We start from the raw sequence: 15,818 nt of genomic DNA, 5'->3' as shown, positions 1-15,818 counted from the left end.
TGATAATTTCGCAATATTTCACGCATGCGTCGAAAGTCGAAACAAACATGATGCAATTTTTTACGCTAGGTCGTGATATTTTGATATTTATTTGCGCTGTCGCTATATAATCGCTAATTGCTTTGAAAATGTCATTTTTCGATTTTTTCCGAAATTTCCTCGGTGTGAGACGTCGCAATGAGCCTGGTACAAACGGGTAAGGACTTGCAACGTGCTTCATGAAAAACATGTATATGTATATAGACGTTAAGTTTATGTCTCTCAGTTTTTTTGATGCAATTACATTCGTTTTATGTCTTTTTGTATAAAAATGAAGATTTGAAAGACAAAACTCACCGCTCGATACTCTAAAAACAGTAATTAAATGCTAGAGGTGGTGTATTTGGAGGTTAGAAAATATGCAAGAATTTTGCTGTCAGTAGTGATGAAATTGCTCCAAAAAAAATTTTTTTTTATGTGGAGTTGGCTTTTGATAAATGTGGCTGATCGCGAAGAAAATATATAACTTCCAAGACCACGATACGTTGCATCAGCAATTTTGGATTACATTCTATTGGTATATATTTCAGATTTGGCGAGCATGATTTGCACCGAGAACGTTTTCGGAATCCAATTTGGCAAAGTGATGAAGACGACGACGACGATGACGATATAGACAACTTTCGGTAAAGAAACGAATACTTTTATAGTCGGGAGACATTATTTTCAGTGAATTTTAAATTTAATTTTAATCTTTGTTTTCCAGGCATCCTGAGATCGGTTTACAGTTTAACATGTTTAGCGACCCACTTGAAATGACGATGTACTTTGAATCGCAGATTGACAACATGTTGAAAAATTTTTTTAATTTTAGTAATATTCCTTTTGGTATGTTCATCCGATGGAAAATTTATCATTCTATATGCTTTATTTATGAATAAAAGTGTGATACTCAGAATTTTCTTCTGATTATCAAAGTTTTCTTATTTATAAGAACTTATTAATATATTGTTCTAAGTAAGAAAACAATTCTTGTAGATGATAAAGCCATTGCAGCGTTACCATTTGCTGCACCTGAAAAGGATAGCAATTTGCGCGACAAGTTGCTGAAACCTGAGCCCGATAAATTTGCTATCACAGATGTACCATTTGAACAGAAAATAGATACAGATTTAGATGGAAGGTACAACTGCAATATCATTCCTTAATTTTTTATTGTATATCTCAGATAAGTGTTTACATATAATTTATTTTATAGAGTTTCTGCAGAAGAATTTTCAAAGATGTGGAATAAAGGAAATATGGAAACGAAAAAATCTTCCGTACCAAATAATTTCTCAATTGGAAGATCTGTTAGAAAGGAGATTATACGTAGACCTGATGGAACTGTAGAAAAAAAGCAAGTAATCAGAGATACTGAAGGCAATGAGCAGACGATCATTTCAAAGGAAATAGGCGATAAAACATATGTTGTTACTATAAAAAAAGATAAAAATGGTATTGAAACAAGATCCGAAGATTTGATTAATATGGATGAAAGTAAGTATCTATGAAGGATATACTGAATATAATAGTTATGAATAAAAACGTATAATTATAGTTCTTAATATTGTGCTTATTTAAAAATTTATGTATGTTTATTTGAGACTCAATTGTGACAAATAACTAAATTTTATTGCTATTATAAAAATTAATTATAGAAGAAAATTGTTATACAAACTTAATTAATTGATATTGTATAACTGAGTAATGGCAAGCATCTGATTTGAAAATTTTTCAATTACAGGTGAACTGAAGGATTTTACTCAAAAGTGGAAATCTGCAAAAGATAACGTGAATAGTCAAGATTCGATTCTTAATCGTTTTCCATGGGAAAAGTTTTTCGGTCCCAATCCGAAATTATAACAAGTAGATAAAGAAAAGTCATAGTGTTAATTCCTAATATATAAAACATACCCGTGTAGTGTATGAGTACCAATAAATTAAATTAAATCGATGATAGAAGCACTTCTTTAATTTTTAACCGTTAAGTTTTCTTTATTTGATGGAATATTCTGTACACATTTAATATATACATACATGTGTTAATAAAATTCATAATTTATGTTAATAAAATTCATAATTTATGCAAAAAAATATTGTCAAATTTACACAACCGAATCGTCTCACTTGGAAATATAAAATAGAAATAAGTGGCTCGATGTTAAAGATTTAACCTTGTATTATGTGAATCTCAAATGTCTGATATTAATCATAGTACTATGTATCGCATTTGCATTTATTTTAAAATGTTGATTTTTAATATAAATGTTTTGAGACAAGATTCCTTTTTGAACACACGCGAAGTATAATATTAAATACAAAAATATTAATTACGCAATTCTTTGTACAGGCAACAACAAATTCGATTTATACATAAAATTTTTATGATACCGCGCGTGCATACAATTTATAAATTGCATTATTTTCTCCGAATTTTGTCTAATGAGAGATCGAAGGAGATCCAATTATATTGTATCTCCCTTTTTTGTTAAAAACAGCCAGAATATCAGAATGTGAGAAAAACAATAAAGGATGCGTGCATACAATAAAGCACTGAATCCATATTACCTATAAATATATTTATATGAATAGATATATTATATATTACAAGAACATAAAAAAAACATGCTCTATCAAAAATATTAATATATTGCTGTCATAGCAACATATTCAACATTTTATGCAGCATGTATTTTTATTACTTATTACCTCGACACTTAAATAAATGTTACACGCTGATCAATCTCAATAAATCCAGGTATCTCTTATGGATAATTAAATAATATTCAATACATTATGAATCAATGTGCAGTAATACACAAATTATTGTGATTATACCGCATAAATGTTATGTATATACATAAAATATTAGTTATAAACAAATGCACAATTTTCTGATTACAATCGCAGGATTTCCAAAATATATCATTACTATAAATACAGCGAAAAATATTTACTATAATATTTTTAGATAATTTCATATTGTATTTGTGAGGTAATATGCAATGTATCGATAAAGTCTCAAAATAAATGACAATACAAATGATACGAATGCCTCCTTTTAATAAAAACAAAAACTAATTTCTAGATATTAAAATAATTTTTTTAATTGATATATATATATATGTATGTATATATGCTACAAAGAAACATTAAATTGTACATTTTCACCTAATTTCTTAATGTGTATTTATATTATTGTTAATTTTATTATAAATTTTATATCTTAGTAACTTGCAATCTCTTATTTCTATTCAATGTCTATGATTAAGTTAAAAATGTCGATAAAATATGAAATATGTTGGAATAAATTATAATAGTGGTATAGATTATTACATTATTTGCATATAATTTACGACATTTCATACAAATTTTTGGAACAATATATCTATACACATTTTCAATTATTTGCAACTTTTACAATGTTAATTATAGCTGCCTCAAACAGATTTCGAATGTAGCATAGAATCGTTTATATCTGTTTCTGACACCACGTTAAATTTTGTTTTTGTCATCCACTAATCGTACAGAAATGTAGTGTACCTACCACATTGATCATTAATTAATATGTTTGCAATTATTCTTGGCCAAAACCTTCCGTTTCTTCAATTGCGTAGTTGAGTTTCTCTACTAATTGGTCGTAGCTTTTATAAGGTGGCAAATCTAGTCTATTGAAACAAGTATGTGATCTTGGTAGCCAGGTGTCTTTTCCGAATTTCTCTATACAAAATCTTTGCGGCCCATTGCTCCCTGTAATACAACGTAATATAATATAGCACAAAATCTATATTATTATTAAAAGACATCAAACTTTCTTAATTAACAATTCTTAAATTAGTAAATAATAATATTAATCAGTTTATTTTTCAATTAATAATCTCTTTACCAATTTTCTTATCAAATCCATATCTATAAAATAGGATAGACAACCTATTATCATTTTCAATAGAAAAAGTAATCTTGTTTCTTTGTAACTTACCCATCAGTTCGGCAAATCCACCAACCGGTACGCGACAAGTACCAGTTACAAACTGCAACAATCTAGCTCTTTTTTCACTATCTGTTCTCGTCACAAACTAAAACACAAACAGCGCATATTTGAACGTGACATTGGACATAATTGCAATAAAGTTTGATGTAATGACATTAAGAATCGTACCTGCCAAAACCAGAGGATCTGTTTACTGTTACGAGTGTAATGTCTATAAATAGTATTGCGCTGCCAGTCTTCAACGTCTATCTCCTGCATACCACAAAGCATGAGCTCCAGTTCACGTTCATCGAAATATTTGAGCCACTCAAGTGGCACGACTGAATTAAAGCCTTCTAAAAATGCTTTTGTTTGTTCCTCTATACCCCTTGTCATCCTCCACTCTGTCATCAACCTGTTGAATATTCACGAGTGAAAACTTGTCTCTTGGCAAATGCGTGCATGCGTATGCACGCGCGCGCATACGCACACATGTAATTTTCTTTCTTTTTATAATTTTCAAAATTACAATCATCTCTGTTACGAAAATATATACCTGATATATTCTTCCTTATTGTCTTCACCTACTCTAACTTTATCACCACCTTCCTTCAACTCGTGATGTATCACTTGACCAAGAATCTCAAAATCCACGCTATAATATAATTCTAGGCCACATTCATCGATGTTATTTTCTTTTATCCACACGAGGGATTTGTAGAATTCCGGATCGATGGATTCTATATCCTTCATTACTAATTTTTTATTCAACATGCGCTTATAAAAGGGCATCGTAAATCCACTATATATAAATCGGCCATGATAAAGAGCCTGAAAGAACAAGAGTTTTTTTCATATAATATAGTACAAAAAGAAGAAAACAGAAATTCTCATTTGTAAAATAAAAACATACCATTGCAATAAATCTTCCTATAAATTTGAAATACTGCAAATGGTCAGGATTGACGTACGATGCTGGATTTATTTGTAAACTGTAATTGCTTTTATTGGCATACTCAAATAGGCAATACATCGGATTTAAAACTTCATGGCTTAATAAGAAAAACCATTCCCTGAAAATCAAAAGTGATTAATTTCTTCACAACAGACAAGGAACGCTATATAAATGCGGTACTATGGCTTTTCGTACAAAGTGAATGTATAATTACACGAAACATAGTGGCCCTATGTAAAAATTAACATCTGACAGTACAATATAACGTACTCCAATATACTCTTCTTTCTTTTTCTCTATCAATAAGTTTATTATATATTTGTATATCATACCTAGATACACCTCCATAATCCAGACCTTCCTCTCCTTTAAATATTATATATAATCGCCGTCTTAGTGCAAAAGCTTCCGCGTTCATTATTTGATGATAAGAATCTTCAAACAATGTCTGCCGACTAACACTAATCTTAATATGATTAGGCAGCGCATTAGTCTGGCACAAGAATCGGAATTGAGACAGTTTCCATCGGAATGATCTTTCGTATGCTCTCGGAACGCGATATACGCCTTTCGGGCTGCACAAGAAAAACAGGATATTATAGTTATTATATGTTTTATTTTGTACTAGGCGCGCGTAGCTTGACGTAATATATTTGACACTAACCCTTTGGGCGCACCAGGTCTCGGATCCTGAAATGTTGTTGTTCGAGTATTGTGATCCACAAAATATCGAACTCCATCTTCTGTTAATCGTATTTCCCAGCCATCCGGCAATGGTGGTTCGTCCATTCCAGTTTCTTGACCTTGCGTTCGAGGATCTTCCCATTGCGTAGTACGGTTCTTATGATTTACATAATAAACTCTTCCTTCTGGTTGTTTCCGTTTTTCCCAACCAGCCGGTAATGGTCCCAGAGCGTCGTCGTCATCAACCATAGACGTCGATGGGCCGGCAGAAGCTTGACTACCGTGAGCCTATGGCAATAATATAATATATATAATGACATTAGTATAAATTTTACAGAATCTACTTTAGTTTTCTTATATTAAAATAATTTAAACAGTAAAAAATCACATTTATTATTTTATTCATCTCTTTATAGATCAATCGGTCTGATTACCTGAGGATAAAGAAATCTTTGATTGCCTTGTTGAACGACATATTGTCTTTCACCTTGCCAATGTTGGAAATGTTGCAATCGTTCCGTATTTGGCCTTTGCCACGTGGTGCTTCTTGTATTATGATCAACGTAATAAATTCTACCTCTTGGATCTCGACGAACTTCCCATCCAGGAGGCAAAGGCTGTGGTCTTTCCCAAGATGTGCTTCGAGTATTGTGATCGACATAGTATCTAATAGCATGAAGGAGAGATATAAGACACAATAAAAATTTCATAAATTGTTACGACATTTAGTCGACATATATATTACCTTCTCCCATATAAGTCGTATCTCATTTCCCAACCGGGCGGTAGCGGTTCTTCGGAATGACTGATATCTTCAGCGAGCACTACAGAGGATCCTGGTTGCGTGACAGATTGCCCAGGTACGGCTGCAGCGACGGATTGATTTGACAATGAAGGTGCGGTCTGCGGAATTCGCGGTATACTGGAACGAGAATCTGGTGGCGCAATAGGAGACATATGTTCCACAATAGGAATTGTTCGTCCATCAGTGAGAGGGATCACTGCCGATTGTTCCGATCGAAAAACTACAGCACGACTATCTGTCAGTGGGGCACTCGCATTTTGTTGACTACGCGATGCGGTTTCGCGTCCCACACGTAGATCCACAAGCGGCGCCGCATTCATCGATTGCTCCGCACGTGGAGCTCGCAAATCTTCTTGCGGGCGAACATTCGTAGATTGCTCCGACTGTCTTATCGCGCGCAAATCCTCACCCGCACGAACACTCATGGACTGCTCGGGTTGCCTCATTCCCCGCGCCAGATCCTCGGTCACACGAATATTCGTGGGTTGTTCTGACTGTTGTCTCATCGCGCGTTGATCCTCATTTGACATACTCGTTCGTCGAATGTTTGCAGACTGATCCGATTGTCTCGCTCCGCGCAAATCGTGCAGATCATCTGCTAAAAGAACATTCGTCGATTGTTCCGAACGTGTCATTACACGGCCATCTGGATGAGCCGCGACGATCGGTTGTTCTATCCGTAGGGCACCAGCACCGCCACATGCGTCCACGAGTGACGATGCACTCGCATCTGTTTGAGAAGCACTGGAACTGTCCATGTTAGAAAGCATAGATTGATCTTGCCGAGGAATCCCACGGACATCCGCGCAAATCTGTTGCCCAGGTATTATTGAAGGAGACTGTTCTGATCGCAGCGGGCCACGTGAATCCGATTTAACTATCGCGGATTGATCCACGTTGCTGTAATTACTCCATGTGTACACTCGGCCCTCCGATGAATTAGCCGACGCCGACGGTTGCTCTTTAACGGTCGATCTGCCTGCGAAAGTTCGTACGTCCGTGGGATGCCGGTTTCCTGGCGACATTATAGATTTATCGGCCATTGGAATCGCGTGGCCGTTCACCAAGATACTTGTGGAAAGGCTGCTACTGCTGGGGCTATTACCAACGTTGCTACTCGATGTACCATCCGCACTTGGGATCGTAGTAGAAAATCCAACATTTTTGTTACTGTTTGCTTGACTGTTTCCACCATTGTAACTGGGACTAAGGTGGATATTTGTCAAACCACGATATATAGACGGTGCAAGATTCTCCGAACTATGTAATCTCATTCGTGCACGGACTCCACCATTGAGAATACTTCGGTTATTAAGTGTATCGTTTGCGGCACCTAAAATGATACAAATTTGATATTTAAAAAAATAGAAGAAAAAAAAAAGAGTATTGTGATATACAGTAGCAGTATTTAATATCTCTCTTTTAAACAAACTTCTTTTATAGATATTAATATAATTTTCAACATTTTTTGTGTATTAACTATATTTTTCTTACCATCAGATTGTATTTGGCAAGATGGTTCATTAACATTCACCGGTATCTCGTTAGTGGTATCAATTCTAAGTCCATCGAATACCGTAATCAATTCACCGACTTTACACAGTTGAGAATCGTGCTTGCTCTCGCTCATTAAATCAAACGTCAATTCTAAATTTTCTAGTTTCCCATTATAATGCGATAACACTTGGAACAGGTTTATCCGTTTTTCTCCTATCAATGTATCTTTGCGAAATGTACTATGGTCAAGTAATCGAAAATGCAATTGTGAATATGGTGTAACGAGTATAGTAAATTCCTCGTTCCATTTTGGCTGATATGTGGACTTTGACACTTCAGTTTTGCGAGGACTTTTATCATCAACTGAGAACTCTATGTATGGATTAGGCTTCAAAAAGGTTGAACTCCTCAGTATCGCTCCTTCAACTAGAATAAATATCATTATTAATGTAGATAAAACAATCGTGCAACCCTGGTATCTATTTAGAACATAAAACAAAACTTTTTAAATTATTTTTTAAATATAAAACATTGGATATTTAATAGAAGATAAATTGCATTTGTTATAAAAATGTAAATAAAAATGAATTGTCATATTTATTTTATATCTATATATTCTTTTCAATAGATACATTTGTACAACAAGAATTAGAACGTTATAGAACAAAACATTTATATAATAAAAGAAAGTTGACTATTATTGGTTACTTCATCCAATCCTTGCATTATTTCTATGAATAAATCATCAAAAATATCACAGCATATGTAACAGCTAACAAACTGATAATTAATATCAATTCCGCTAAAGACACAATTGAGATAAGAAAACATCTGATCAGAGATCATGTATGATAAGAGCAGAATTTGAAAGACAAAAAATAATAATAGTCGCGTTCACATAGTAATATTATAAATTCCTTCTGCTTCTCTTTTCACTATGAAATTCTTTTAGACATTCTTCTTTAGTGCAATTATATTCCTTTTAATGCAACAAAACATTTGCAATAAACAAATGTTAACAATATACATTTTGAGAATGTCCTATCACGTCTGGAATTCTACAAGACTTACTTGTGATGCTTAATTGGTGAAAACCAGGGGACGCCGCATCTTCCTCGCAATGAGACATTGTAAGAAATTTATTGCGATTCAAATTACTTTGAAGAGGTCATAATTTTCTCACTGAATCACTCTCTTGCGATATCTGGAATGTGCACAAGTGGATTCTGGAGATACAACTTTATAGGTTAACTTCTTGGGATTATTTATAACATGTATATCGCTTATGTAAGACGTACTACACTTATATGATAAAATTCGCTGCCAAAACTGGTGACGATCGGCGTACATATCTCACTTATACCAGTAACAGAGAAAATGTCATTTGAAAAAAAATATATATATGTAAAGCGTGTAAAGCTATATCTATGTTACTTTGTAGAAAGATATATAATCAGCAGTATAATTATATAACACGTTCAATCCAGTCCGATCTTGTCTCGACGAATCCAGCAAATATTACGAGCAAATATAAAAACAAGGAAATACTTTGAAAAGCTCGCGGAGGAAAATCTTGGAATTTTTTGCTGCGATCTACGCGTGACGGCGACTCACGTCGAGCTTTACCTAACGGTCTACGGCCAATTCCCTTCGGCTGAAAATATTCTGTTCGCGAGCCACGTACGTACAAAGGGTACCGTCGTCGCGGAGATCCGTCGTCATCACGATGTTCATGGATCTCACGACTCACGGCTCGTCGAGGTGCTGGGTGCTGCTGTCATGTCACACGGCATCGCGATACTCGCGATCGAGGCGAGGCGAGAAACAAATAATGCAATGAGCAATGTCTCGGCGAATACAAACCGTATAATCGGTGCCTCGGAGCGACGCTCACGATACCCTCGACGACGACCCGCCGCCCATTCCTCGCACGATTGCGGATCTCTTATCTTTGCTGCGCGGCCGCGGCAGCAAGTGGAAATATTCGGGATTTGCGTTATCATCAAAGGCCTCGCGCGCTATCGGTCAGTCACCATCTTCTCATACGTCAAACGCGGAGAGCGGAGCACTTTTCTTGTATCACGCGAGAGCGCGACAGCGACCGCGGACGACGGCCCTCATGATTGAAAATCGCTGCCGTCAGTGCCGTCCGATACTCCGATCCGGTGCGGTGGGTCCTCGTGCGAAATGTGTGTGTACATACGTACGCGAGCTATTTTCACCCGTACGACACCGCACCATATAATGCATGCATTTCAGTCATGTGAGAGAAAGAGAGAGAGAGAGAGAGAGAGAGAAAGAGAAGTTCGGCGATGCACGGTCGCGCTCAGCAGGTTGTACTCGCGCCGACAGAGACCGAGCATTCAAGGTCCTCTCGAAGTAAAGAGAGATAAAAATAGTCACTCCGGTCACTCGTCCTCGACTTTACTGACTTCTGTCTTTATCTGCGTCAATCGTTACGGCTGACAGACCGCGCGTTGGAAAGAGAAAAGAAACCTTGACCAGTATTGTCTTCTCTTTCTAATATAAAGCGGAGACTGGAGAGAGATGTGAAGTTGGCCAGAGGTTGGCAAATTGAAAATTGCTGATGATGCAAAAGAAATGGCGCTTGATATAAATACATCTGTCAATAGATATGGAGACCATTTCATGTGCGAAAAATGTATATTTATCCATTTATAAAGCATATTCAACATCCCATACTTCCTTTACAAATTATTTTTAATATAAGCTAGATCGAAGTTGGAGCAAAAATTAATCAAGCGGTCTCTTCATAAAAACTACTTTATTGCACTTCCTCGATTTCAATTCAAAATTATTACAAAGTATTATAACACGTTCAATCCAGTCCGATCTTGTCTCGACGAATCCAGCAAATATACGAGTAAATATAAATTTGCTCGTATATTCCATAAATTGACGCAAAAAATATTATTATATAAAGGCACAGAGCTGATCCAGCCTGACCGTGTATTGGCACATTTTCTATTACTTGATTGTTATCATAACAGTTATGACTAACTTAATATATAATGTAAATTGTTATTATTAAATTAATCATGTTATTAAATTAATATTTAAATTAGATTTTTAAAGTTACAGAAAAAACTTGTATGTAATAAGCTCTCTTATGATTAAGAGCACTATTCGTCTGTCTGGACTATTCGAGACTCTACTTGCACGGACATGTACGAACGTGCACGGCGACCGTTACAGCGCAGGCAGCGCAGCTCGCGCCACACGATCCCTAGTTAAGGCTCAGTCACAATGAGAAAAATAAGGAATAAGGAATAAAGGAATGTCGCATCTCACTTCAGTACACGTACATTAAAGTGAGATGCAACATGCCTTATTCCTTATTCCTTTATCTTATTCCTTATTTTTCTCATTGTGACTGAGCCCTTACTCCTCGTTACCAAGCGCCCGATGCGCCTTCCGCATATCAACCGGATACGACTCTCGCTCATATAATTATATTAATTATCATTTGAAAAACAAGAATTCAAAACAATTTAGGGATAAGATTTTGAGCAATTGTCATTGAAATTACAATAAAAAAACAAGAACATGAAATGTCGCGTCGCGGTAACGACAACAATAAATTATCATAGATGACAAATCTATACCGAAGAAAATAAGAAATCCTAATTAACTCTAATTTATCGTTAATATTTTCACATAAGCGTACGCGTTAACATAATGAAGCTCGCTGATGAATGTGAGCACCGACAGAATGGCGGGTATCTGCCACCATGTAAGCCTGACGTACTCCTGGATGCGACATCGCAGATTTCCGGGCAGAAATATCGCCAGGAGCATGTAATCCATCATCGCGTGAAAGTTGAACATCTTCCAGGCGAGGGTGACGGCCCAAAAGGCGGAACTTCTGTAGACAACGGTCTGTCTATCGTAGAAATCTTCCCGGTCGATCGGAGGAATGTTTTTATTGTCGATCTCCAGGAGATCCTGATACAAGGATATGTATCGGTTCCAAGCGATGCTTATTAAGGAGAAATGCAAGCTTACTATCAGCATGTTATACAGGGGCGATTTCCGGTACGAGTTGGAGGCGACGGCACTGTGGGGCAGCGACGGTAGCAACGGCGCTCGCACGGGTCGCTCGTAATTGGCGCAATCGTTGGCGTTGCGCCTCAGGAAGACGAATAACGCGACTATGAGAGCGATGCAACCGAGAGCGTCGCAAATGCCATCCACGAAGAAGCCGATGGAGCCGACGTCGGACTTTTCGCCTTTGATATTGAGTCTCGTTCTCGCCACGTGCCCGTCCAGATCGTCCATCCAGGCCCTGACTTGGAACAACACGACGCCCACTTGCCTGCTGAAGAGGGAACTCCGCGTGATGCATCGGGCGCCGATTATGGCTATTATCACGTGGGAGACGCTGATGGCATTCGGCGTCAACCAGGTCCAAGAGCGACTGATACCCAGCAGATAATCCACCAGGGACGCCAGGGGACTTAAGATATAATGATTAGGGTGGTCCAGCATCATGGCCTTCACCGTCACCGTGCAAATCGGATTCAGATCGCAGAGGATGGGCGAGCGATACGGCAATGCCTGTGTGTTGTTCGCACGTGGGCGGATGTCATAATTCTGCACTCTGAAATAGAGTAGCAGATCCATCCCGATGAAGTATAGCAGTAACAGTAGCAGAACCGCCAAATATGTTTTGTTGACGAACGTCGGCAAAAACATCTTCGGAAATCCAGAATCTCGCTATTTAATTTCTCTCCCTCAATCTTATACTTTCTTTCATTAATTTAATTAAATCGTATATAGTTATTTTTAATTTAATCAATAGCTTATTATCGTTATCTTTCTTATTTAATCAAGACAATCCAATAATAAGCCAATATCTTGTTATAGTAGAATATTATTTTTACCATTTAAAATTATCGGCACGTTTCGACTCCAACTCCATATGTGTGCGTGCCGGCGTACGCACATGTATGTGTATGTGTGTGCAAGACAAAGTTTTTTAAAAGTGCACGCCAGTCCTTTCAGCGTCATTAATCAATTGCCATTGATATTTTTCTCGATAATCCTCTTCGTTTTCTTCTTTAGATGTATTCAAATCCACAATACACGTATATGTATATAAAAACATGTGTATATATATACCAATATTAATTCTTCAAGTTCCCACCTCAAGACAAGACACCATTCAGACTTCTGCATTTATCATGATAACTGTGTGCACTATCGACGCATCGATAACTACTCCTATCACGCGATAAAAACTATACGATGTTAAAGTCAATGCGTCATCCAGGTCGAACACGCATTTTCGCTGCAAGTACAGAGATAGATTAGACAGAAATAGATAATGTTCTAATGTGTCATTATCACACAAGAATTGCAGTATATAAGGAGAGAAGAACTTAAATGTTCTGTAAACTCGAGTGTTTGTTGAATTAAGACGACACACGATTATACGAATATTTCTATCTATAATATTTTACAATGTCGAACTTTGATTCAAACTACTAATAAATGCGCATTAGCATCGTATTAGAAGTACGTTTAATAAATGGTACATACGAACTGACGCGCTCTTCGTTGTAATACGTGTTTTATAACTTCGCTAGACGAACGTGACTTGGTTTGCAAGTAAGATATATCTAATGCTTATTGGTCACATCACTTGCCGCGGGATTCTCCAAGACATGCTGAAGAGCACAAAAAACGTTTACATAACAATATTTAAAGTTTCTAAAAACAAGATAAATCAAAGTTACGCTAAATTGAACGATATCTTCAAATATTCGAAGAATTTTCCGATAGATTAACAACAAATGTAAATTATTGTATAAACTAGAACGTAAATTATTTTATAAACTAGACATTGCGAGGATCAATTGGTATGTCTCATTTTAAGTAATAATTCTCTATTGTCTTCTGTATTTTAAATATATACTTGTGGATGAAGTATACCTCTTGTCTAAAATGAATACCTGTGCAATTTTTTAAATCTATATTATATATATTTATTTTCAACAAATATTTTAATGTAATTTAACAATTAAAAAGAACTTAAAAAGTCTACGGCGTAATATAAAACATTTATTCGAGAGATCGCGTATAATTTTAGCAAGCTTTTGTAAAATTTAATGAAAGTTCCTCCTCTCTGTGTTTTAAAAAACAAAATTATTTAAATTGTTAAATGTGGAATTTTCTCTTGTTGTCCTTAACTTTCTTATGGGGTTTCTTTTTCTCCTTTCTTCGCAAAAATTTCAAAACTTGAGACGGTATCTTATTTAATTATCAGCGTAAACAGATTTTCCAAAAAGGTCGGGATTAAGTCGATGCAGCTGCGTATTCTTTCCAAAGGCTAAAATAAATTGCTGAGCTCACGGTGACGCATCTGTAAGAAATAACAATGGTATCAGTAAAAAAAAACTCGTAAAAGTGTGCGACATAAATACCAAGGTTGAATATGAACTTTTAAAAATGCTATTTGAATATCGAGAGATTTAAAAATAACACTAAACAACAATGTCCTTAATTAACTTAGGTATTTACTTTCTCGGCGTTGACAGACCTGCATCCGGAGTCTCGGGCTTCCACCACGCGAGGTCTCCAAGATCAATCAGGCAAAATCATCACTCTCCCGTCCACCCTTTAAAAGATTTCAATGGGTTACTGAGTGTTATCGCTGATAATTAATAATAGATATCGAACATGGCAACGAAAAAACTCAACGGTTTATGTGCGTCTTTTAATAAATTGTACAGAGGAAATGTATCCACGATAAACGCAATAGCGCAACGCACATACGCAACCGCGGACGAAGGAGATACTCAGGTTACTCATACTGGTCAGGTGAGATATCCCTCGTTCACTCGTCAAAACATTCCTTATATAAAATATTGGAAATCATTCTACTCGTTCAAATAACGAAATTCACACAGATCTAGCGATACATATTTATGAAAGTATATATTTGATTTATTTATCGATTACCAAATGAACCGTAAACTCATTTTCTAGTATTGTCCTTCATGACTTCTTTGATAAATACTGTTTCTCTTTAATAATCGTTTCTTATCACACTTCGTCAGGTATTCGAGAAAGACGACTATCGACTAGTAAGATTTCTGGACAGGCCGAAGGAAGTTAACAAAAATTGGGCGATTAAATTGATAGATGAAGTACCGCCGTCGCCCGAGAAAGATAGAATCGTAGCTTGCGACGGTGGCGGAGGTCCCCTTGGACATCCTAAAGTTTATATAAATCTGGTAAGATTTGTGTTAATATTAAAATGAGTAGCATGCTAAGTTATAATAAAACAAATTTTATTTCTAAGAAAGGTGAACTTATTTTATTCTTTCCTTTGCAGGATAAACCAGGCAATCATATCTGTGGCTACTGTGGTCTGCGCTTTTATAAGGAGGACCATCATTAGACGAACACTGTACATGAGTAGTTATATTAAATTGTTAATTTATAAGTGTACTTTAGAATGTGATGTTTGTTGCAGTAAATATGTAAAATAAAACCGGTACCTAATGCAACTCAATTATATTTGAATAAATATTTAATAATTAATACACAAGTTGCGTGTCAAGATTAGGATTTGTTTACTAAATTTTTTTTAAAAAATATTGTTCAACATTTATAAATTTATATATTGAATCTACGTATATACTGAATTCAAAAATACAAGTACTTGAACATGTAGCACTTAGTAAATTTATTGATACTCCAATAAAGTCAGTGAAAGATACTCTTTTATAAATGCAAATAATGAGATTTAGATGTGTATTAATTTTCATAAGATTGAATTTATGTACAAGAAACATCTTTTAAACACATTTGAAGATTTAAATAATAGTTTTAACAAATTTAATTTTTATTGCAATAGA

At 35.7% G+C, this 15,818-nt stretch overlaps 4 protein-coding genes across 10 annotated transcripts; 2 read left to right on the top strand and 2 right to left on the bottom strand.

The window, feature by feature from the left end:
• The first annotated feature begins 13 nt into the window (after window positions 1-13).
• On the top strand, window positions 14-1,975 carry LOC139819481 (uncharacterized). Its single transcript, XM_071788840.1, has 6 exons — window positions 14-196; window positions 570-665; window positions 746-867; window positions 1,018-1,162; window positions 1,238-1,518; window positions 1,766-1,975. The coding sequence occupies exons 1-6, from the start codon at window positions 129-131 to the stop codon at window positions 1,882-1,884; spliced, it is 831 nt and encodes a 276-aa protein (XP_071644941.1). The 5' UTR covers window positions 14-128; the 3' UTR covers window positions 1,885-1,975.
• A 12-nt stretch (window positions 1,976-1,987) lies between these two features.
• On the bottom strand, window positions 1,988-10,070 carry Su(dx) (Suppressor of deltex). Of its 2 annotated transcripts, none has more exons than XM_071788828.1 (12): window positions 9,796-10,070; window positions 9,004-9,136; window positions 7,930-8,358; window positions 6,376-7,768; window positions 6,065-6,296; window positions 5,611-5,918; window positions 5,279-5,521; window positions 4,905-5,064; window positions 4,548-4,822; window positions 4,181-4,406; window positions 4,001-4,097; window positions 1,988-3,771 (listed from the first exon to the last, which is right to left on the bottom strand). In XM_071788828.1, the coding sequence occupies exons 2-12, from the start codon at window positions 9,059-9,061 to the stop codon at window positions 3,599-3,601; spliced, it is 3,594 nt and encodes a 1,197-aa protein (XP_071644929.1). In that variant the 5' UTR covers window positions 9,062-9,136; window positions 9,796-10,070; the 3' UTR covers window positions 1,988-3,598. The 2 variants fall into 2 exon arrangements, with proteins under 2 accessions (XP_071644929.1, XP_071644930.1); XM_071788829.1 differs by lacking the exon at window positions 9,796-10,070 and adding an exon at window positions 9,559-9,769.
• Window positions 10,071-10,698: 628 nt separating this feature from the next.
• LOC139819480 (ceramide phosphoethanolamine synthase-like) lies at window positions 10,699-14,634 on the bottom strand. 6 transcript variants are annotated; one of them, XM_071788838.1, is made up of 3 exons: window positions 14,476-14,616; window positions 11,959-14,317; window positions 10,699-11,898 (listed from the first exon to the last, which is right to left on the bottom strand). In XM_071788838.1, the coding sequence occupies exons 2-3, from the start codon at window positions 12,646-12,648 to the stop codon at window positions 11,587-11,589; spliced, it is 1,002 nt and encodes a 333-aa protein (XP_071644939.1). In that variant the 5' UTR covers window positions 12,649-14,317; window positions 14,476-14,616; the 3' UTR covers window positions 10,699-11,586. The 6 variants fall into 6 exon arrangements, with proteins under 6 accessions (XP_071644939.1, XP_071644940.1, XP_071644935.1 ...); XM_071788839.1 differs by having other exon boundaries at window positions 10,699-12,553; window positions 12,837-14,317; XM_071788834.1 differs by having other exon boundaries at window positions 10,699-13,243; window positions 13,495-14,317.
• On the top strand, window positions 14,635-15,472 carry Nd-13a (NADH dehydrogenase (ubiquinone) 13 kDa A subunit). The gene is made up of 3 exons (XM_071788842.1): window positions 14,635-14,775; window positions 15,015-15,191; window positions 15,293-15,472. Exons 1-3 carry the CDS (start codon window positions 14,635-14,637, stop codon window positions 15,356-15,358), a joined length of 384 nt encoding a protein of 127 aa, XP_071644943.1. The 3' UTR covers window positions 15,359-15,472.
• Window positions 15,473-15,818: the final 346 nt, after the last annotated feature.

Source organism: Temnothorax longispinosus, chromosome 9, assembly GCF_030848805.1.
Source record: "Temnothorax longispinosus isolate EJ_2023e chromosome 9, Tlon_JGU_v1, whole genome shotgun sequence".
NCBI lineage: Eukaryota > Metazoa > Arthropoda > Insecta > Hymenoptera > Formicidae > Temnothorax > Temnothorax longispinosus.
This window is presented reverse-complemented; position numbering and strand designations above follow the sequence as displayed.